The sequence below is a fragment of the Grampus griseus genome (genome assembly GCF_964374135.1).
Source record: "Grampus griseus genome assembly, chromosome: 6".
NCBI classification, from domain to species: domain Eukaryota; kingdom Metazoa; phylum Chordata; class Mammalia; order Artiodactyla; family Delphinidae; genus Grampus; species Grampus griseus.
Window position 1 is genome coordinate 8,100,570 of NC_139000.1, and position 21,495 is coordinate 8,122,064.

The 21,495-nt window shown below is 59.2% G+C and overlaps 1 protein-coding gene across 1 annotated transcript in view; it reads left to right on the plus strand.

The window, feature by feature from the left end:
* The window catches only part of NIBAN2 (niban apoptosis regulator 2), a 52,006-nt gene that overhangs the window by 26,806 nt on the left and 3,705 nt on the right, over positions 1-21,495 (plus strand). The window contains exons 2-12 of the mRNA XM_082655716.1: positions 4,048-4,178; positions 9,250-9,378; positions 11,085-11,190; positions 12,376-12,543; positions 17,015-17,130; positions 17,873-17,977; positions 18,069-18,231; positions 19,291-19,478; positions 20,077-20,232; positions 20,685-20,801; positions 20,923-21,030. Coding sequence (XP_082511842.1) covers positions 4,048-4,178; positions 9,250-9,378; positions 11,085-11,190; positions 12,376-12,543; positions 17,015-17,130; positions 17,873-17,977; positions 18,069-18,231; positions 19,291-19,478; positions 20,077-20,232; positions 20,685-20,801; positions 20,923-21,030 — 1,487 coding nt within the window. The remainder of the gene's footprint in view (positions 1-4,047; positions 4,179-9,249; positions 9,379-11,084; positions 11,191-12,375; positions 12,544-17,014; positions 17,131-17,872; positions 17,978-18,068; positions 18,232-19,290; positions 19,479-20,076; positions 20,233-20,684; positions 20,802-20,922; positions 21,031-21,495) is intronic.

Below are 21,495 nucleotides of genomic sequence, written 5' to 3' on the forward strand. Positions count from 1 at the left end.
GGCCACAACCTACTTCTCTGCCCGCTGCGAGGAGGGATGCCCTGTGGGGCCCTGTGGACAGTGGTCAGAGCCGGGACCAGGAGGGGGTCAGCAGGCTGTGGCTAGAACCCTGACTGCCTCGGTCTGGCTCTGCGGCCTCAGGTGAGCCCCTCACCCTCTCTGGCTCACAGTCCCCTTTGGGCTGATGAGGCCCCGAATCCCTGGCATGTGGTGTCTCCCGAAGCTTGGGAAGAGGCAGGAAGAGCTGGTACAGGTAGGTGTGGAGGAGAGAGGGGCGCCTGAGGCCTCGGGGACCACCCGTGGACACCCAGGCAGGGACGCGTGGTGGGATTCGAGTCATTAAACCCCTCTGGCAGCTCCAGGGAGATCGCTGCTGCAGGGTGGCGAGGAGGGAGAGTGGGGTGCTGAGCAGGCCTTGCAGGGAGGGGGCTGCCTGGGCCGTGGCCCCCGAGCTCAGCAGGCAGGAGGTGCCTCTCCAGGGCTGCAGTGCCGCCTGCACCCTCCTCCGCAGCGTCCGGCCAGAGAGGCTGCTGGGGGACTCGGTTCGGGGCTCCTCCTCTGGGAGCCCTTTGTTCCTGGAGGGGACTGGACCCCCTCCCCTCCCTGCCTCTCTGAGGTCTTTCCAGCCCTGACACCTAGGCCCCCCTGCGCAGCCCCCCGAGTCCTCATCCTCTGCCTTCCTGTGGCACCTCCTCTGTACCAGCACGTGGCAGTTCCTCCCAAGTTGTCTTAGGACATCTCTCAAGAATGTGCTCCTGGCTGCCAAGAAGCCATCCCGCGGCCCTCTTCCGTCACGGTCTTCCCTTTCCCGCGCTCCCTCTGTTGCCAAACCCGAGCTGAGCTACCCAGTTCCCTGGCGCTGCCGGGACCCTCCTCCTGTGGCCCCTAACCTCTCACCCAGCGGGCGGGTGGCGGCGTCCGCAGCCCCTGGGGCGTGGCGTGGAGTGGGCACTCAGTCCTTAGAGACCAGCCTCCCTCCCTATCCCAATCCATTCGGCTCCCAGGTTGGAGAGCAGATTGGGGTACTGAGAGACCCCACACTGTCTGATCTGTTTGGTTCTGGAATCTCCGGTAGCAAAGAGTTTATCTGGAAGCAGGTCCAGGTCTAGACGGTTCTCGAGTTTGGGTAGCAAGGCATGCCTGTGGTGGCGCTTGGGTGAGATCAGGGCTGCTGCAGCCTGTTTGGGGGCGCAGCGCCCATGGGGCTGTCTTCTCGTTTCCTACTCCTTTGAGCGAGGCAACCCAGATTTCTGTCCCCTGTCCCCTCTCCCCTCTCCACCCTCTGCCGGGTGACTTCTCCTCTCCCACTTCCTCGTGCCCTCTACTCCTAGACCCTGGTCCCACAGCATCACTTGGATAAACTCTTCTGCGTCCTGACGTGAGAGGCCAAGAATGAATTTCCTTCTTGCCTCCTACTCTGCCCCTGTCAGCCTGGATGCATCAGGCCTGTCAGTCTCACCTTCGTTTTCTGTCTCCATCCGGGTCACCTCGTTCTCTTTTTCACTTCCTCGGCCTCCCCTGGCTTCCTCTTCAACCCACAGTCCCACCCAACGTGGGCCTCGGTGTGCCCCTCGATGGGGCGATGCCTGGGCCTTCTGGCTGGGCCCTTCCCTGCCAGGACGTGATGCCTGGGCTTAGCTGACCCGGCAGCTGAGAACATGCTGGGAGTCAGACAGACCTGGGTTTGAGTCCCGACACAGGATGGTGGCTTCCTCCTGGGCCTGGCTTCCCACGCATCAGGGCACATTCTAGCCCTTCTGGAAATAATGCTGTGTCTGAGGCTGGGTGCATCAGGGCTGAGTCAGGCATCCTAGAGCTGTTGCCGAAGGACCCTTGAGATCCGAGGGCCAAGCCTACCCATGCTGCGTGCTGGGAGAGTGCCCATTGGCTGTCCGGCTGTTTGAGGCAGAGCTGGGGCAAAACCCTGGGCTGGAGGCTGAGAACCTGGCTCTCCAGTGCTGGGTCTGCAAGCCTCCTCATCCTTAACGTGGGAAAACAGTAACACTGACTCCCTAGGGTTTTTGTGAAGATTCTTTGAGATCCTGCATGTGAAACTTGCCCACCCATTGGCTTGGGGTAGCACTCAATAAAAGGGAGCGATTATGATGACGATGACATGTTTTATCAGTATTGTTGTTGTCTACGGTCCTGTTTTCTCTGTTTGGCTCCAGTGCGTTACCTCGTCTTCCCCCACCCCCAGCCCGCCTCATCATTTTTCAAAACAATTCCCGTGGTGTTTGAGAGAGTTCTGGTTGTTTATAGTTTTTAAAAAATAGGCATTCAAAGCAAATTCCTCATTTGTTCTCCCCTTCCTCCCCCCCAGACAGAATCTGAACAGACACGAGCTCATTCCAGGAAAGGGGAGCACAGGCCTGTGGAGACGGACCCATGGGCTGAGCCGCCTCTGGAAGGAGTGGAGGGAGTGGGCCTGCCCGAGACCCTAGGTGTGGGATGTGGCACCTGCTCTCAGGCTTCCTCCCCAGCCACCACCTCCTGGCTGGGCCCCAGGACTGCATTCCAGTTATGCCACTCTCTAGCTGTGTGACCTTGTGCCAGTGACTTAACCTCTCTGAGCCTCGGTGTCCTCTGTAACTGGGGATGACACCAGCCGTACCCCGTAGAGCTATTGAGAGGATTAAATGAAATGCTGTCCTAGCTGGGTGCCCTCGGTATCCAGAGGCCAGCCATGGGAGGGACGGCGTCACTTCAGCCCCTTCTCCTCTGAGAAAGGAACAGGTCTTTGGAACCTGGAATCCAAGACTGTCCGAGGTGGTAGGGCCTGTCCATTATTGAGTCTGGTCCTCACGGTGTGCAGGGGGAAACTGAGGCCCAAAGAGGGGAGCCGCACAGTGGGTCAGCACGAACCCCGGGGCAGGACTCAAGCTGCAGCTACTCAGGACCGGGAAGCCTTGCCCAAGGAGGAGGCGCCCTCGGCATGGGTTACAGCCCTCTCTGGACCTCAGTTTCTTCGTCTGTGAATGGGGACACCCAGGCAGCATGTGCTGGGCTTGCTCTGGTGCCCCAGTCCTCTCCTTCTCCGTTCAGAAACTGCTTTAGCCGAAGAGAGAAGCAAAGAGCCAGTGAAAGCAAAGGGGTTGTTAACTTGGTAGATGAGTTGATTCTAGAATGTTTATTTTTTTATTGTGAAAAGAATCATCCTCATAAAATAGTTCAAATGCTATACAAGTGAATAAAGCAGAAACTGAAATTTGCTCTCTGCTTCTCATTCCCACACCCAGGTGCGCCGCCCTTAACAGCCTGGAGTGCTGCCTTCCGGACCTCTTTCTGGAGGTCTCCAAGCATAAATCACTCATAGGCACATGCAGGAATAATTTTAAATGAGATGATATGCCGTATGGGATTCCGTAGCACTGTTTTCTTTACGTGGCCGAGTACGGACACCTTCCCTTTGTTGGTACCTGTACCCAGGTCCCCTTAATCTTCTGACCGTCCTGGGTGAACTGCTAGGTATTGAATCATTCCCCACGTGCACAATTGGCTTGTTTCTGATGATTTCTGGTGCATAGATGCCTGCTGTCCTTGTGTGAGTTCTGTGGGCTGGATTCCTACAGCATCAAAGGGCACCCATGCACCCTTGGAACTGCATGCAGCTGTGGTCCCCCTCCCAAAAGGCTGTCCCAACTTCCCACTCCCCCAGTTCTGGTTAAGGTGCCTGTTCTCGTCCCGGCTGGTCCTGGCTGGTCTGACAGGGGAAAACGGAATCTTGGTTTCGCTTGCGTTTGTTCGCTGGCTGGTGAGGCCGAGCGTCTTTTCACATGTCTGTTGGTTTCTTGTGTCTTTGGTGGTTTCTCTGTCAGGGTCATTGCCCTTCCCGCGCCCCCCCCCGCCCCGCCCAGAGGCTCACCCACGTGTGTGTTGGAAATGCACCACCCCTACCAGGAATGCAGTGCAGATGCAAACACGGAGCTCGTGCGGACAATTTTATGAACTGGGATTTAGGGCAAGGCGGGTGCCCCTCCCTGGGGCAGGGTTGCTGCCCGGAAACAACTGCACCAACCGCATGGCCCCTTTGTCCCTCCCTTGCAGAGAAAACCGGGAAGATCCTGACGGAGTTCCTCCGCTTCTACGAGGACCAGTATGGTGTGGCTCTCTTCAACAGCATGCGGCACGAGATCGAGGGCACCGGGGCGCCACAGGCCCAGCTGCTCTGGCGCAAGGTGAGAGGTGCTGGGCCAGGGGCAGGGCGGCCTCCATGGCCTCTGTTTCCCATTGTTGCTGGATGGTCTCTAAGGGCCGCACCCGGCTTCTGAATAGGCAGGTGACCTGGTGGTGGTGTCGAGGTCCTTTTAGCACCATGGGCGACTCCCCCGGGCCAGCCCCTTCGTCAGCAGAGCTGGGGCTCTGAGTCATCTTGACAGGCCTGGTCCAAGCCCAGCTCCTTCTCTTACACTCTGTGTGCCCGCGAGCTGTTACCTCACCTGTGGAGCCTCATGTGCTCACCTTTAAACCCGGACGAGCACACCTCCCGAACCTGGTGGCTGTGAGGATCAGAGATTTGTCGGCTGGGCGCCTGGGGCTGGGCGGGTGCTGGCTGACACTGTCATCATCCCTGGCCTTGTCATCATCCCATTATCAGTGGTAGGATTATGTTTGCACAGTCAATATTTGTCCAGTGAGGACTGGAAGCTGCCTGGCTCCAGCCTGGGGGTCAGCATGGGCCAGACGAGGTGGAGAGCCTCCTGGGGAGGGGGATCCTGTGGTCGGCCCTGGCACGGGGCCGGGGATGGGAATGGCGCCGAGGAAGTGAGGGGATAGCCGGGGCACTGGTGGGGCTCTGGGTTCCCGGCTGGAAGTCGCCAGGCCTGGGTCTGAGCACTTGGGGTGAGAGGCCAACCCTTGCTCCTCTGGGGGTGCTGCAGGGGCCCTGTGTCAGCCCAGGGAAGTCCTGTTTGAGGGCACTGCACGTCCCATTACTTGGGTCATTCCCTTTCAGTGACCTTCACCCTCTGCCCACTGGATGGCCGGGCAGGTGGCAGAGGGAGGGGTGATGAGAAGGAAGGGTGCCAGCCCCCCTCCTCTGCAGGTGTACCGGCCCTGGAGTGGCTGAGTGGCAGCCCAGAGGCTACTTATTCCTGGCTGGTGGCCCCTGGCAGAGCGCCCAGCGGCTTCTCTCTGGGGATCAGACTGGTCGACCAGCCAACCCCAGTGCCTGGGGCTCGGGGCATTCGTGGCTGATTTCCATGGTTGGCGGGCTGTGAAGTCGCCCTTGCTCGCCTCGCCACAGCTTCCGCCCCCAGTCCTGTCGCCTTCTTCGGGGCTGCCTGGGTCATCCTGTGCCCAGGCTTCGAGGGGCCGGGGGCAGTGCTGTAGCTGAGGGATGGAGGCTGGAACCCTGTGGTCTGGTGGGAAAGAACTCGGGGGGGGGCCTTGGGTTCAAATCCTTTTATTAACTGGTGGCCGGGGCCATTGATGTAAGCTTCAAGGCTGTTTCCTCATCTGCCAGATGGGTACCTCCTGCGTAGAGGAGGATGCGGATTCAGTGAGAGAACAAATGGGGGTGGGAGTCCCCACTTGCTGGGTAACCTTGCTGAGCCTGTTCTTCTGTCTGTGAAATGGTGCCCAGAGGGAAGAGTCATGGGCCAGAGGAGAGAGCAGCTTTGTGGAGGGGGTGGGCATCACATGGCACTCTGAAGGCTAGGTGGGATTCGGATTATTGGGAAGGCGTCTCTGGAAGGGGGAACGGTGTGGGCAGGGGCGTGGGCATAGCGGGGTGTGCAGGGGGCGACAGGAGGGGGCAGAGCAGAAGGAAGAGCCCGCAAAGGCCCCGCACTGGGAGTTGTTTCATTCCACTCCCCGCCCTCCCCCAAAACCAAGTGCCATGAGACCAAAGGGGTGGGGGCTGGCATCACTTGACCAGGCTTTGAGGATTTGTCACCCTTTGGTGTCATCTCAGCAGGAGGAACGGCTGGAGGCGTCAAGTCAGTGGAGCGGGAGAGCTGCCACTGAGACTAAAGGATTCCGCCGAGAGACAGGCCCCCTAGTCGGGACACACACTGACTGTGACGGGTCAGGTGCTGGGGCCACACTGCCCTTGCTGCCCCCAGACACTCAGGGAGACAGTAAACAGCCCTTTACACGATAAAGTGGGCGCTGTGAAGGAGATGACAGGGGGGACTCAGACAGTGGGGCCTGACTTGTCTGGGTGGCCCAAGAGGGCTTCCTGGAAGAAGGGCCATCTCAGTGGAAGACCTGATGGGAGAAGGAATATCAGACCACGGGAATGGCAGGTGCAGAGGCCCGAAGCTGAGCCTTTAAATGGCTGGCCCAGGGTGGTGGAAGCAGGATTCAAGCCAGGTTCTAGATTCCTGACCAAAGTCTCTTTCTGTCTTGACCCCCAGCCTGCCTGGGGTGGAGGGGAGGTCAGGGCTGTGTGTCAGAGCCTCTCAGAGCATCACACCTCCCTTTGATTTGGGGCCCAGAAAAGACTGTCTGGTCTCCTGATGTCATGGCAACCTCCTGACCCTGTGGCAGCAGATGTGGCCTGGCCTGGGTATCTGGCAGGAGCATACCTGTGTAATAGGAAAGATGGCCTTGGACCCAGCCCAGGTGAGCTGCTTCCAGTGGGCAGAACTGGAATGGCTCTCCTATTTGGAAGGAAATGTCACAGGCAACCTGGGTCCCAATAACCTAAGACAGAAATGGGGTTCCCTGACGCGCTAAGCATTTACTCTGCATGAGAAACACCTTTAACACCCACAAGGTTGAGTATTTGTGGTAAGAAAACAGGAGTAACATGTAAGCAGGAAGAGTAAGATGAAATCACCCACAATCCCTGAAAAGGAGGAATCTTTGGTCCCATTTTGTCATTCAGTAAAGTGAGGCTAAGTCATGATAACAATATAATACTAGAAATCATCATCATCATCACATAAATTGTTTTTGGTAGAAATAATAATACAGGGACACTTCCCTGGCGGTGCAGTAGTTAAGACCCTGTGCTCCCAATGCAGGGGACATGGGTTCGATCCCTGGCCGGGGAAGTAAGATCCCACATGCTGCAAGATGTGGCAAATAAATAAATCAATAAGTAAGTAAATAAATGACATTTCCTCTTAAAAAAAAAAAGAAAGAATAATACAATTAATAACAATACAATTAATAATAATACAAGTAATGGTAGTAATAAAAACAGCAGTCCTTTTGTGTGGGCGCTGCTCATGCAGCCAGTACGACACTGCTCGGAGGGACTGAGATTTAGACCCATCCCCATCCCAGATGTGGGCACTGAGGCTTGGACAGGTGGAGTCACCTGTCTGGGCTCCCGTGCTGTGGGCCGTGGAGCTGGGACTGGAACTCGGGCTGTCGGAGCCTGGGAACTGTGCTCTAGCCATTCACCATTTACCGAAGATGCCCATCGTGGCATCAGAGAGCTTTGCAGAGTCCAAAATATTTGGCCTGGGCTGTCGGGTTCCGTTTCGTGTCCTGCAGACCTCCCTGTGGACACGTGACTCTGCCACTTGAAAGTCTTAAAAATAAAAGCCAAACCCACACCACCTACCCATTACGGGCTGTCCCAGGATCTAGGGGTGGACTTGGGGGCGCTGCTGAGCCCCACTCGCCCGGGCAGACCCGCCTGGGTGGTGAGCTTGTGCCCTCAGCCTCCCACTGCCCAAGCCTGGGCTCCGGCTCTAAGCAGAGAGGAGGACTGCAGACCAGGGGCCTGGGGGTGGGAGTGAGGGTCTGAGCAGGGTGTCGGGAGAGCTCTGTGTGCTCTTTCCTTTCTAGGAGAGATGGGGATTCAAGAGCTGGGTTGAAGTAGGCCCCAGTCTAAATATAGACCACTGAGCCCAGCTCTGTGACTTGGGCAAAGCCCGCTCTGTGTGTGTGGGGGGAGGTGCGTGGTAGGGGGAACCGTTTTCTTTTCCTGTAAATATTTTTATCCCTGGGTAGGAAGCAGTCTTCGCGGGCCTATTGTTTGAGCACAATAGGCCCTCATTTTCCAAGAATGTTTTGGCATTTCCCCTTGAGGAGTTGCTGGGGAGAGGAGGCTGCATGTGAAGGGAGAGGGCTGGGGGTGAGGATGCCTGGGGAGGGGCCGCTCACCTCTGACTCCAGCTGCGGGGCAGACCCAGAAGCAGAGCGAGGAAGCTAGGAAGGGTTAGGCACCGTTAGGACAATAGCAATACTTTCTCCCTTTATTACACACGATGCATGTTTCCTTTTGCAGAAGGCACCGTATTTGTTGTAGAAGCTGCTGAGAAACAGGAACACTTGACTCCCTGAGCTCCTCCCATCCAGGAGGAGGGCTGCTCCCTTGTGGCCTGTCTCTCCTTTCCTGAAGCTTCCCCGTGCGGGTCTGCTCAGGAAGCACTCGCTCTGGGACGGCCACCCCTCCCCCTCCCCAAATAAGTCAGCCCGAGGAGCTGGAGAATGACACTGACAGTAACCCCAATAGTGGTCATGGTGGCTTCGCGTATCGTACTGCCTGCCAGGTGCCGACTGCCTGCGTGATCTTTGCACAGAATCCTCGAGATACCTTGGTGAAGTCGGTGCTGTCACTGTCCCATTTGACAGATGAGGAAACTGAGGCTCAGGGAAGTGATGTGACAGGGCTGAAGTCACACTGAGTCAGCGGTCGAGTCAAAGCTAGGGCTTTGCAGGAAGGTCTGGGCGTTTCTGCTGCCCACACTGGCCACTAGTCCACCAGGATGCTGGTCAGACGGGAACCCTCCAGGCTGAGGTCCCCTCCTCTCCCACCCAGATTCACGGAGACCATCTTGTCAGCCGTCGGAACTGGGGAGGCTCTATGGAGCCAGCGTGGTCAGGTTTTTGTTGCCCCAAGGGGAAACAGGCCCAGAGCTGGAAAGAGATTTGCCCAGGTGCTGGGGCCTTACCAGTGCTGGCCGGTGGGCACGTCCCCTCCGGCTGGAGTGACTGTCGCACACCCACACTGCAGTGGGGGTGGATGGGGAAGCAGCCTGCCTCGCGCTCTAGAGACCTGTCCCGAGGCAGCTGTGTCTGCCTAGGGCCAGGATGGGGTGGGATTCTGTCTGGGTCCGGTATTGTGGTGCCTGGCCTGGGTTCAAGTCCTGGCATTACCGCTGATCCTCCTGGACCCCAGTGGGGCCCCCTTCACTGCCCTGAGCCTCACTTTCCTCATCTGCCGAATGTGTGACATGCGGCCCTGCCTCGGGGGCCTTGGTGAGGTCAGGATGGAGGACGTGCTCACCTTCTTGGAGGACCCCATTCCCAGGCTGGGTCTCACTCCCTGCCCTTTCCCTCCCATAGGTGCCCTTGGATGAGCGCGTCATCTTCTCGGGGAACCTCTTCCAGTACCAGGAGGACAGCAAGAAGTGGAGGAACCGCTTCAGCCTCGTGCCGCACAACTATGGGCTGGTGCTCTACGAGAACAAAGTGGTGAGGCCCCCAGCCCACCCCAGCCTCTCCCAGGCCTGGCCAGGCCGCTTCTTCCCCTTCTCTGCAGCCTCCCCTGGCTTGCTGTCTTCTACACTAGTTGATGCTGCACGGCCCCCATTCCTAAGCCTGAGACTCCGTACCTCCACCCGCATCCCTCCCCTCCTCCCCGCACTGGCTGTTGCCAGGGCCACAGCAGAACCTCAGCAGCCTCCCCCCACCCCTTCCGGCCTCCCCATACCTTGCTGTGCTGCCTGCCCTCTCTAAGTGGCATTTCATCCATCCAGGCAGCCAGCTCTCTGGGGTCCCCTTTCACTCTGCCTCTCCCCCCATTGGCCACGCGTTGCTGGCTCCTGCCCACCCCCGAGGCCCTCCGAATCTCTCCATTTCCAGCGCCCTCCTCGCCCTCAGCCACCTTCCCGCCTGGGCTTCCTGCTGCTCCCCAGCCCCTCCCTTCCTTGCTCTTCAACAGTGGCAGCTAACTGGCCGTTCCCTGCCTCAGAGGACCCCTGGGTGGTGGTCCTGTTTCCTTCCGGATGCCCCCCTTGCAACTCTGTGCCCTGCAGTGGGGGGATGGGTGTCCTTCGATTGTTCCTTTGCTTTGGGCCCTTAGGGAAGCCCCACCTGGTTGAGCCACAGGCCCTTCTTCTACCAGACGTTTCTGCCGAACAGCGGAAGGACAGGCTTGAGCGCCCTCTGTTTTGAGGGATGCACCAGACTCACCGGGAGGGCTTGTTAAAAAACAGGTTGCTGGGCCTACCCTGAGTTTGATTCGGGTCTGGAGGGGGCCCAAGAATATGCATTTCTGACAAGTTCCTGGGTGACACTGATGCTGCTAACCAGGGACCACGCTTTGAAAATCATTGCCCTGGAGGTTCCAGCCACTCTTAAGGAATGTGTTGAGTGGTGACACCTAGTGGCTGAGTGCAGCATGGCACCCCTGCTGTATGAGCTCCCACATCAGGACTATTTTTTCTCCCCAGGGGTGTAAGAAAGCAGCGGCTAATCCTCATTCGCCTCCCAAGGGGACTTAGGAAGTTAGTGGACAGTTCAGGGAAATGGTCCAAGACCCTGGGCTCTAGAGGCTGACAGACCAGGTTCGCGTGCAGGTCGGCTGCCTTACCAGCGGTGTGAACTTGGGGTTAATAATGGTACTCACCTCTGGCTTGTGAGAATTCTGTGAAATGAAGCATGCAGAGACCGGAGCACAGTGCCTGACATGTAATGAACACTTGGCTAGTGGTAGCTGCTGCCCGTAGAGACCGTAGGTGCAGTGGTGATGATAATAGCAGTCGCCTCAGCAGTGCTCCCTGACCCTTGCTGTGCCAGGCACAGTGCTATGCGTTAAGTGGATTAGCTCACTGGGCCCTCGTGCAGCCCTGTGAGGTAGGAACTGTTACTACACTGGTTTTATAGATGAGGAAACTAGAGCAAAGGAGGTGCTTATCCTTGGCCTCACACAGATGGAACTCAGTGGAGTCAGGATTTGAGCCCAGACCCTGGGTCCGGGTCACTACACCATGTTGCCTCTAGTCATGGTGGTGGTCAAAGTCCTCTCTCCCCCTCCTCCCCTTCTTCCTTCTCCTCCTCCTCTTCCCTGACTGGGGCAGGCAACACTGAGTGGGGCCCTGGAGCCAGGGATGGAGACGGGGTTTGGGCTTGGCCATACACGTAACCCCCAGGGACCATCTCTCTTGCCCCCTCCTCAGGCTTATGAGCGGCAGGTCCCACCCCGAGCTGTCATCAACAGTGCGGGCTACAAAATTCTCACCTCCTTGGACCAGTACCTGGAGCTTGTTGGCAACTCCTTACCAGGTAAAGGACCACCCATCCCAGGCGAAGCACCCAGGGATTTGTCCAGGGGAGATGGCGCCCCTACTCCTGGAGCTCCAGGCTCCACGCCTGCAGGAAAACCAGCTGGGCCTAGAGCCAGCCACAGGCGCCCGGCACAACCTGAGCCTCCAAAGGGAGGCCTGAGAGGGGTTCTCCTGTGGCCACATAGTGCGTTGGGGTTGCCCCACCCGAGCCCCTGCTTCCTGAGCCGGGCGGTCACAGCTGTGCAGGGGGACCTCTCTCCACCCCGCCTCTTCCCTGGGTCCCTGAGAGGCTTCCAGGAGAAGGTGATCCAGGTGCCCCAATTTGTAAACTGCTGAGTCAATACCGTATTTGTAAGGAGCTATCCTAGGCGACCCCACCCCATCAGAGACACCCAGAAAACTTGTGGGATGACATCTGCCTCTTAGACGATCCCAGGGAGACCAAGGGGTGAGGGAGGTGCTGGCCTTTGGGGGCAGCTTTTACCCTTGTGTGGGACTTGGTGGTTGAGGGCTCAGCTGGAGTCTGGCTTTCCTGGATTCCAGCCCCTGCCCTGAGAGGGCTGACCTTGGGGTGTTATGTAGACCCCACGAGGTGCTGTGTGTGCTGAGCTGAGCGCAGGGACCCAGAGCCAGGGCCCAGAGAAGAACTGCCATTGTCCTGTTATTAACAGGAGTGGCAAGGTCACAGCCCAGGACCACTTATCTCGCTGGATCTCGAATATCCGTGCGGACCAAACAGAGAGAGAAAAATCCCCTTTTATTTATTCTCTATCTCCCACATCCATACCTCCCTCCCGCCTTGGACATTTAAGCCACACTTTGGCCTCTGCTGCTGAAATTTGAAGGGAAACCCAAGAAGGTAATGCTTGGCCTTTGACCCTGAGGGCTCTGACCCTGTGTTATTTGTGCCTCATGCACTGAGTTTAGAACCTGACCCCAGGGAGGTGCCTGCGTTACCAGCTCTGAGAAACGGTGCTGGGGGAGTCTGACATTCCTTTAGCCGGGCTGTGGAGCAAGAGAGAAGGACGTGGCCTCCCCACTGACTCTCTGGTCACCCCGGGACAGGCCAGCTCTCTCTGGACCTGAGTCTGCCCCTCATGGCAGGGCGAGGGGTCAGCTGCTGGCGTCCTCTGGCCGAGGGAAGCCACAGAGGGCAGCTGTTCAGAGGGCACTGTCTCCACAGGGACCACATCAAAATCGGGCACTGCCCCCGTCCTCAAGTGCCCCACGCAGTTCCCGCTCATCCTCTGGCATCCTTCTGCGCGTCACTACTACTTCTGCATGATGACGGAAGCTGAGCAGGACAAGTGGCAGGCTGTCCTGCAGGACTGCGTCCGCCACTGCAACAACGGTGAGCCGCCTTTAGGCACCAGGAGCTGGGAGCGGGGTTACGTGGATTATGTGCTGAGTGGCGACACCTAGTGGCTGAGTGCGGTGTGGCCACCCTGCTCTATGAGCTGTTCTGCGTTTCCTTCTGGGGCTGTTCGAAACCACTGTCATGCTGCCCTTCACCGTCTTCCTTGATGAAAACAGTTCTGTGATGCTCTTAAACAGAATTTGGGATATTGTTCTCAGAGGGATGCAGTTGTTGAGCCCTTGGGTCACAAGATAAAAATCCTGATTCTGCCACTTTCCAGCAACAGGACCTTAGGAGACCAACTTACCTTCTGAAGCCTCTGTAAAATGGGGCTAATAATCTCTCCTGTGTCTCAGAGGGCTTGTGAACAGTGAGCATCCACTCAACGCTTGGTAAAGATTGTTTTATGCTACCGTTGCTTTCTTCTCAGGGACCTGGACCCGGGTCTGGGAAGTTCCCTTCCTCCCTCAGGGTCTCATTGTCCCCGTCTGCAAAGTTACAAGGTCTCTCCCAGGTCACTCATTCACTTAACAAAACTTTTAATGTCTCTGAGCCAGACCCAGGGCTGGGCACTGAGGATGGCCCCTGTCCCCGTGCTGCCGGCAGCCTGGTGGGGAGACAGATGTTAAACAGATGAGGACACCAGGCGGTGATGAGTCACAGCTGTGCTGGGTGCCGGGTGGGAGCCACCTGGGGAACCTGGAGTGTGTGTATGTACTGGGGGGTGCTGATCCTGTGTGTGGGGGAGGCCGGGGTTCAGCTGAGACCTGGAGGATGCATAGTTCTAGAGCAGAGGGAGGTGAGTTCCAGACGGAGGTCGCAGCAAGCATGAAGAGAAGCCCAGGGGTGTGGGCAGTTTAGAGGAGGATACACGAGACCCTGAAGTGGGGAGGGGGTGCCTGGAAATGGGCCTGGAGGGGGCACTGGGGTCAGGTCTGGAGGGCCTTGTGGGGCTTTAAGGAGTTTGATCAAAAAGGCTTGTGACTGTCTCTCAGCCGGAGGGGTGGGGCATGAGGGGCTTCCTGCCCTTATGGGAGGAGCAACCCCATCCTGGACCCTGAATTTCCTTCCCGGTGACCTGGCCTCTGGGCAGCAGAGGGAGGCCGCTGCTCCCGCCCTGCCCTTGCCTCTGCCCTACTCTCCCCGCCTGGCATGCCTGGGGCGCAGCTCCACCCGCTGGATGGACAGTGGGCACCCACGCCTGGAGGCGGCTGTGCGGTGACTCGGCTCACCCCACCTGTCCCCTGTCCTCTCCGCTCTCCAGGGCTGCCTCTGCCCCGGCTGGAATCTGCCGGGCGGCAGGAACCAGGTCTTTAGTCAGGCCAGCCCCTGCCGCCGACAAAGAGCCTCCTGTTCCCAGGTCCCCGGGGGCTGAGGGGCCAGGACCGGCCGAGGCGATCTGGGCTCCGGCTGCCTGGCCTGGGGCACCGTCCCTCCTCCTCCCCCCTCCCTGGCCCAGCTCCTCCCTCTGAAGGTTTCCAAGGCTAATGGCAGACCTGGCCAGGTGACCCCAGGCCAGGCCGGGTGGGGACAGACCAGGTGGGGAAGAGCCGCCGTTCGGTTCCCCGTGCGCACAATGGCAGTTGTGATAAGCTTTGCTGGATCGTGGGGAGGAATACATGAGCTGGGTTGGGTAGAGCTCTTGGCCCCGTGCCTAGCACATAGCGAGCGCTCAGCCAGGAGGCTGAGGGGTATGGGTGTGGGTCCTGTGGGCAGGAGGGGAGGCCGGGGAGAGCTGCTGGGGCGGGGGGAGAGGCGTCCTGCGGCCGCAGGGTGTTGGGAGCTGACAGGGTGGTTTTAGAGGAGCCTTTCCTCCACCCTGAGGACTGTGGGAAAGTTCTCGGCTTCCTCGGGGGCTGGGCCTGGAATTTGCAGGGCCTGGAATTGCTCACTCCAGGGGCTGCCAGGAAGTGGGGGGTGGCTGGGGAAGGAGGCCGAGCTGGGTGGACACAGTTCGTCTGGCCCCCGCCCACATCCTGCATTCCCGGAGCAGCTGGGGCAGCAAGAGGCAGCGGGGCACGGAGCTGCCCCCTCGGGCTGGGCCTGGGGTGCAGAGGTCAAGGCCTCTTCCTGTCTGCCTGCTGCCCGGGCCTGAGGAATGTAGCTTCCTTTCTCAGCCTGACCCTGAGGACCCCACAGGCAGGAAGTCTCCAGGTCTCGCTAGAGTCGGCCAGTCTGGGTTCAGGCCCTGGGGCTGCCGTTCCCTAGCGGTGTGGCCTCGAGCCAGTGACTTTGCCTCCCTGAGCCCGTTTCCTCATGGGGAGAGTGGGGCTGAGAACAGCTGTCCCTCTGGGAGCTGTTTGGGGAATTAGGTGAGGGAATGCGTGTGCGGTCTCAGCCTTAGTCTGCCGTAACACGGGACCAGAGACTGGGCGGCTTAAACGACAGAAATTTATTTTTGCACAATTCTGGAGGCTGGAAGCCCGAGATCCAGGTGTCAGCAGGTCTGTTTTCTTCCGAGGTGTCTCTCCCTGGCCAGCAGGCAGCTGCCGTCTCCCTGTGTCCTCACACAGTCCCCGCTCTGTGTGCGCAATTTGTCCAGATTTCTTCTTCTGAGGACACCAGCCATACATATGGGATCAAGGCCGACCCTGAGCCCCTCGTTTTAACTTAATTTCCTCTCTAGTCCCTGTCTGCAGTCAGTCACATTCTGAGGGCACTCTGGGTCAGGACTTCAACATAGGACTTTGAAGGGACACAGTTCAGCCCCTCACAGCCAGGCTCAGGGGAAGAGCTCGGGAGGGGTCACCCGCCCTTTTGATTCAGCCACTCGGCGAGCAGAGTAGGGACGTCCTGAGGGTCTGAGGCGGCATCGGCGGCCTCCTTCCTGCTGCCCAGCCCTCTGGCTCAGCGTCCTGCCACCTGGAGAGCGACCCTGCCGGGCACACCCGGCTTGCCGTCTGCAGACTGTAAATGCCCCAATGTGAGAAAGGCTGCATATAGCGCATGGCTGGATTGTTGTAGGCAAAACCTGGTCTCTGGGAGACGGTGCCCCTCCTTAAGCCTGAGAGGCTTCCTCCCCTGGCCCAGCTGGGCAGCACCCACCCCAGGGCTCTGCGCGGCACCCCAGCTGGGACACCCCTGCTCTGCCCCTGTCACTCCCTCCTCATCTCAGGTCCCTGAAATGCAGGGTGAGACGCCCCTCACGCCCCCATCCTGGTCCACGGAGCTGCCACTGCAGGGCTGGGGCTGGGCCTCAGTTTCCCCACCTCTGAGCTCTCTTCCAGCCCCACCAGGCAGGGTGATTCCTGGGTCAGCGGATGTGGAGGGGGAGGGGTTCTCCCCACGCCAGAGAGGGGCCTCTTCTCTGGGGGGGTGACTCAGCCCGTGGTCACTGCCGTGGAGGTCGGGGTTTCGGAGGCACTGGCTGCCAGTCCCCCTTCCCTTGGCTCTGGGGACGCAGTGGTCACAGGCTCGTGGCCAGCTGGCCGGCTGCGAGGTGTTTAACCACGTTCGTCCCGAAGTCAGATGTTGCGACTTCCTGCAGCCTGCCTCCCCAGCACCCAGTCTGAGGCCCATGCCTTGTTCACTGACCCCCTCGCCAGCACGGGGGAGGTGGGCAAACTCATCTGGGCCACCACCGCCACCATCATTGACAGGAGTGAGAAGTGGTATTTCCAGCCCCCTGGATGCACGGCGGTGAGCAAGGCGGGCCCAGGGCAGCAGGAGCCATTCGTGGCTGCAGTTACTAATAAAGTGCGACGTGGTGCCCGCTGGGCCCGCCCCCAGGCCCTGCCTCTGCAGTCCACGCTGTGGTCCCTGCAGCCCCACAGTGGGTGTGTGAGGCCAGGCTGGTCATTGTTCCCACAATTCAGAAGGGAGAACTGAGGTCCCTTAGGGTTCAATGACCTGCAGCGAGGCTACGAGGCAAATTGGGCTCATCGCCTATTTTAATAAATCCAGTTTTATCGGCTCGTTTGTTCACACACTGCCTGCGGCTGCTTTCCTGCTACAACGGCAGGTTGAGTGGCTGGGACGGAGATCGTCTGGCCCACAAAGCTGAGACTGTTTACTGTCCTGCCCTTTGCGGGGGAGGTTGGCAGCCCCCTGGTGGAGGGAGGGTCTCTGCGCCTCTGGTATGCCGTCTGCCGTGCTGGGTGGCCTCTCCTTGGTGGTGGTGGTGGCTTCTGGTCCTGGTTCTGCTGCTCACTGGCCTTGGACCCTCGGCAGTGGCCTGACCTCGGAGCCTGTTTCTTCATCTGGAAAAGCAGAGGAAACGACAGTGCCCACAGCTCGGGCTGGTTGGGAGGATTGAAGGAGATGAGGATACAGAGCAGGGCTGTCTTACTGTCCACTGCTGCTGGTGGGTTCTCATCGTTACTGTCACTGCAACAACTACTGATGCTGTTACTACAAGAGCCGTGGGGGTCAGAGGTGGGGGGAGTTTGGGCAGTCAACCCATTGGTCCCGGTGGAGGGCACGGGCCATCCTACCGACCTCCTCTCTACATCCCTCTCCCGGGCAGGGATCCCCGAGGACTCCAAGGTGGAGGGCCCCGCGTTCACTGACGCCATCCGCATGTACCGCCAGTCCAAGGAGCTGTACGGCACCTGGGAGATGCTGTGTGGGAACGAGCTGCAGGTGAGGCCATGGAGGCTGGCGGGGAGGCTGCGCAAGTCAGCGCGGGGCCCAGGCAAGGGCTCTGGAGCCTGGCTGCAGGTTCGGGCGGGTAGAGGCTGAGGTGATCCCGCAGCGGGGGCTGCTTGTTATTTTGTTCAGTCATTAACTGAGCACCGACCCTGGACTAGGTGCTGGGGGGCACTGTAAGAGGGACGCAGTCCTGGCCCTCAGGGAGCTGCCTAGGAGAAACAGACGTGTGACAAGTAAACGCACACACTTGCGTGTGCAGGCAAGGGGGGAAGGGTGTGGTATTCCAGACAGGGTGGCAGCATGTGCAATGGTCCTGAGGTGGGGCCCCTACAGGATCCTACAGGACACCCAAGCAGGTGAGCTGGGACCTGTGGGAATGATGCTTAGGAGGGAGGGCAATGGAGACGTGGAGCAAAGAGCAGCTTTTTTTTTTTTTTTTGCGGTACGCAGGCCTCTCACTGTTGTGGCCTCTCCCGTGGCGGAGCACAGGCTCCGTACGCGCAGGCTCAGCGGCCATGGCTCACGGGCCCAGCCGCTCCGCGGCCTGTGGGATCTTCCTGGACCGGGGCACGAACCCGTGTCCCCTGCATCGGCAGGCAGACTCTCAAGCACTGCGCCACCAGGGAAGCCCAGAGCAGCTTTTTGAGGGGGGTTTGAGTGGCCGGGCTTGCCGGAATGTGGAGGGGCTGGGCATGCTCCGACCCCTGCCCCGGCCTGTGCCTCCCGGTCCTAGATCCTGAGCAACCTGGTGATGGAGGAGCTGGGCCCTGAGCTGAAGGCAGAGCTCGCCCCCCGGCTGAAGGGGAAACCGCAGGAGCGACAGCGGCAGTGGATCCAGGTGGGCAGGCCTGGGCTTGGGAGCAGGGGTGGGGGGCCTGCAGCCGCCTGGCACCCTCGGCCTGGCGCTGACACCTCCGCCCTGCCCACAGATCTCAGACACCGTGTACCGCATGGTGTATGAACAGGCCAAGGCACGCTTGGAGGCCGTGCTGTCCAAGCTGCAGCTGGCCCGGCCGGCCATGGAGGCGGTCATCCGCACTGACATGGACCAGATCATCACCTCCAAGGAGCATCTGGCCAGCAAGATCCGAGGTAGGAGGGCCACCTGCTATGGCTGTCATCACCTGGTGGACGTGCTGGGACCACCCGCCCTCCGGGGTCAGGGGGTCCCTCCTGCCTGTTCAGGGATCCGTTTGCATTTCACGGGAAGGACTTGATTCATTGATTACTTTTAAAACACCAGAATCAAATCTGAGGCATTGTTCTTCCAGCCCCTGTGAGTTGTTTGTCAGCTGTTATTTCTATAGACTCAGATCTTGGTGACCTAAATGACGCTGAGGAGGTTCAAGCCTTCTCTTCGTCTTTGTCATCAGATCTACCATGTGTCATTTTAGCGACATCAGCTTGACTTCGGTGATTCACATTCAGCCAGCCTTTCTGGTCAGCTGATGCTCCTTTCTGTTCCGAGCCTGATGGGATCTCTTCACTCACTTGTCATCCGTCACACGCTGGCCACAGTTGTGACTGTTGTCAGTTGCCCGAGGTTATTCTCTAACCGATGTGCTCACTGTGAGCTGGGGAGGACCCCGAGAGTTGACATTTATTGTGTGGAACAAATAACGTTAGCTGGGCAGGGGAGAAGGAGGGACGTCAAAACACCCCCTGGCTAAAAAATGCCTTGGTCAGAATGTCTTGGAGACGGTCCCTGCCCACAGGGAAGCAGCCTTTTCCATAGGTGGGCTGAGTCAGGCCACACCATTCCAGGGCAGAATCGGGGTTTGCAAAACCCAGAGGCTCATTGAAGCCACTGAAGTGTTTTCCATTTTTTTTTTAAACGAAGGAGCAAGACCCCCAAAGGTGAGTTCTCTTCCTCCAGCTAAACAGAAAAACTGCCAACCTAGAGACCTTCACACTAGCCGTTTTCTTAGTTTCTTGCCGTCACAGTGTCAGGAACATCAGGGTCCAGTCTCAGAACTCCCTGTTATTTGTGCTGCATTAGCAGCTGTCCCTCAAGAATCCTTCAGTTTGCTAATGTTGTCACCAGTGGTTTTCTTTAAAGAATAATACGACAGCCTGCCTCTAGCCTGGGGGTCTGGGATGGTGGGAGTTGCTACCGGGGATGCCATCCGCTAACCAGCTCCCTCTGCGCAGCCTCCATCCTCCCCAAGGCGGAGGTGTGTGTCCGGAATCATGTCCAGCCCTATATCCCGTCCATCCTGGAGGCCCTGATGGTGCCCACCAGCCAGGGCTTCACCGAAGTGCGGGACGTCTTCTTCAAGGAGGTCACCGACATGAACCTGAACGTCATCAATGAGGGCGGCATCGACAAGCTGGGCGAGGTGAGCCAGGCATGGCCCCGGGTTTGGGTTTGGTCTGGCCCCCGTCAGGCCCTCACTGTGATCAGGGCTGGCTGCTCCCCTCCGGGGCATAACCTGTGAACGGAGGGTCTGCGTGCACCCCACAAATGCAGCCAGCCTCTCTCACTTCTGAGTGCTCTGGTTCTCGGGGTGAACGGTCTTCCACAGACCCCACATTGGGGTAGTCGGCTGCCTGGAACCCCACATAGTTGTCAGGTGTAGACAGAATTGGTCCTGTAATCTCAGCGTCTTCTACACCCCAAACTGAGGAGTCCATTGACAATAATAATCATAGAATTTGAGAGCCATAGAAGACCTTAGAGATCATGAAAAACCAGCTCGTGACTTGGAGGCTAAGAGAAGGTGAGCGATTTGCCCAAGGTCACCCAGCGCCCGGGCTGGCCTCTCCCCACACGCTGTGCTGCCGGACCCCACTCCTCCTGCCTTCAGATCCTCATGCTTCCTGTCCCGGGTCCTCCAGCGCTTGCCCTTGTGACCGCCACCCCCGGATGGCCTTCCCGGCTGCCTGGCTCCTCTGGCGGCCCCAGCTCAGGTCCCACGTGTCTCTGCCTCCCTGCAGTACATGGAGAAGCTGTCCCAGCTGGCGTACCACCCCCTCAAGATGCAGAGCTGCTATGAGAAGATGGAGCCGCTGCGGCTCGATGGGCTGCGACAGCGTTTTGACGTGTCCAGCACGTCTGTGTTCAAGCAGCGAGCCCAGATCCTCATGCGTGAGGTGAGCCCAGGGTGCTACCCCAGCTGCCCCCGCCGTCCCCAGCTCCCCATCTCCTGGGGAAGAGGCTGCCTCTGTGGCCTTCCTCCCCAGCCCCCTCCTCATCGTCCCCACGGGCCTCACTGCAGCCACACTCGGCCCCCGCGTGCTCTCCGCTGCTCTGCTCTCTGGTCTGTATGGACCCTGCCCCTCTGCCCCCACCGGCTAATTCAGACTCATCTTTTGGGTCTCAGAGACCCCTTCCTCCGGGAGGCCCTTCTTGCTCCCTAAGCCCCTTCCCACAGGGCCCAGGGCCTCTGTTTCCCTGAGGCAGGGAGTGGCCCCGGTGCCCGGCCCTGAGCCAGCACACTAGACAGTACAGGAGTGAGTGAGTGAACGGGCAGCTGAGCACACAGGCGCCCCCTCCTCCCGGCGGGCACCCCTTTCACGTGCCCCGTGGTGTGCCCCGCCGGCAGCAAATGGACAACGCCGTGTACACCTTCGAGACCCTTCTGCACCAGGAGCTGGGGAAGGGGCCCACCAAGGAGGAGCTGTGCAAGTCCATCCAGCGCATCCTGGAGCGGGTGCTGAAGGTGAGCCGCCCGGCCAGGCCCCACCCCTCCACCCAGGGGGGCGCTGGGGCTGGGTCAGACCAGGGACCGGTGGAGCTCCCTGACCCAGAGCCTCCTGTGCCCTGGCCGCTCTTCCTGGCAGAAATACGACTATGACAGCAGCACCGTGCGGAAGCGCTTTTTCCGGGAGGCTCTGCTGCAGATCACCATCCCGTTCCTGCTCAAGAAGCTGGCGCCCACCTGCAAGTCGGTGAGTGCGCCCTCTCCCCCCACTGCGCTCCCCCTCCCCCACTCCTCTCCCTCCCCCTCCCCTCCCCTCTCTCTCCTCTTTTCTCGCCTCTCCCCCTCCCCTCACTCCTCTCCCTCACTCCTCCCCTCCCGTCACTCCTCTCCCTTCCTCACCCCTCTTCTCAACCTCCCCTCCCTCTCCCCTCACTCCACTCCTCTCCCCTCTCCTCACTCTCCTCCTCTCCTCCTCTCCTCCTCCTCCTCCCCTCTCCCCACTCTCCCCTGCCCTCACTTCCCCTCCCCTCTCCCTCTCCCACTCCCACTCCAACTCTCACTCTCACTCTCTCTCTCTCTCTCTCTCTCTCTCTCTCTCTCTCTCTCTCCCCTCTGTCTCTCTGTCCCTCCCTCTGCCTCTCCCTCTCCCTCCCCCTCTCCCTCTCCCTCTCCCACTCCCACTCCCACTCTCACTCCCACTCCCACTCCCACT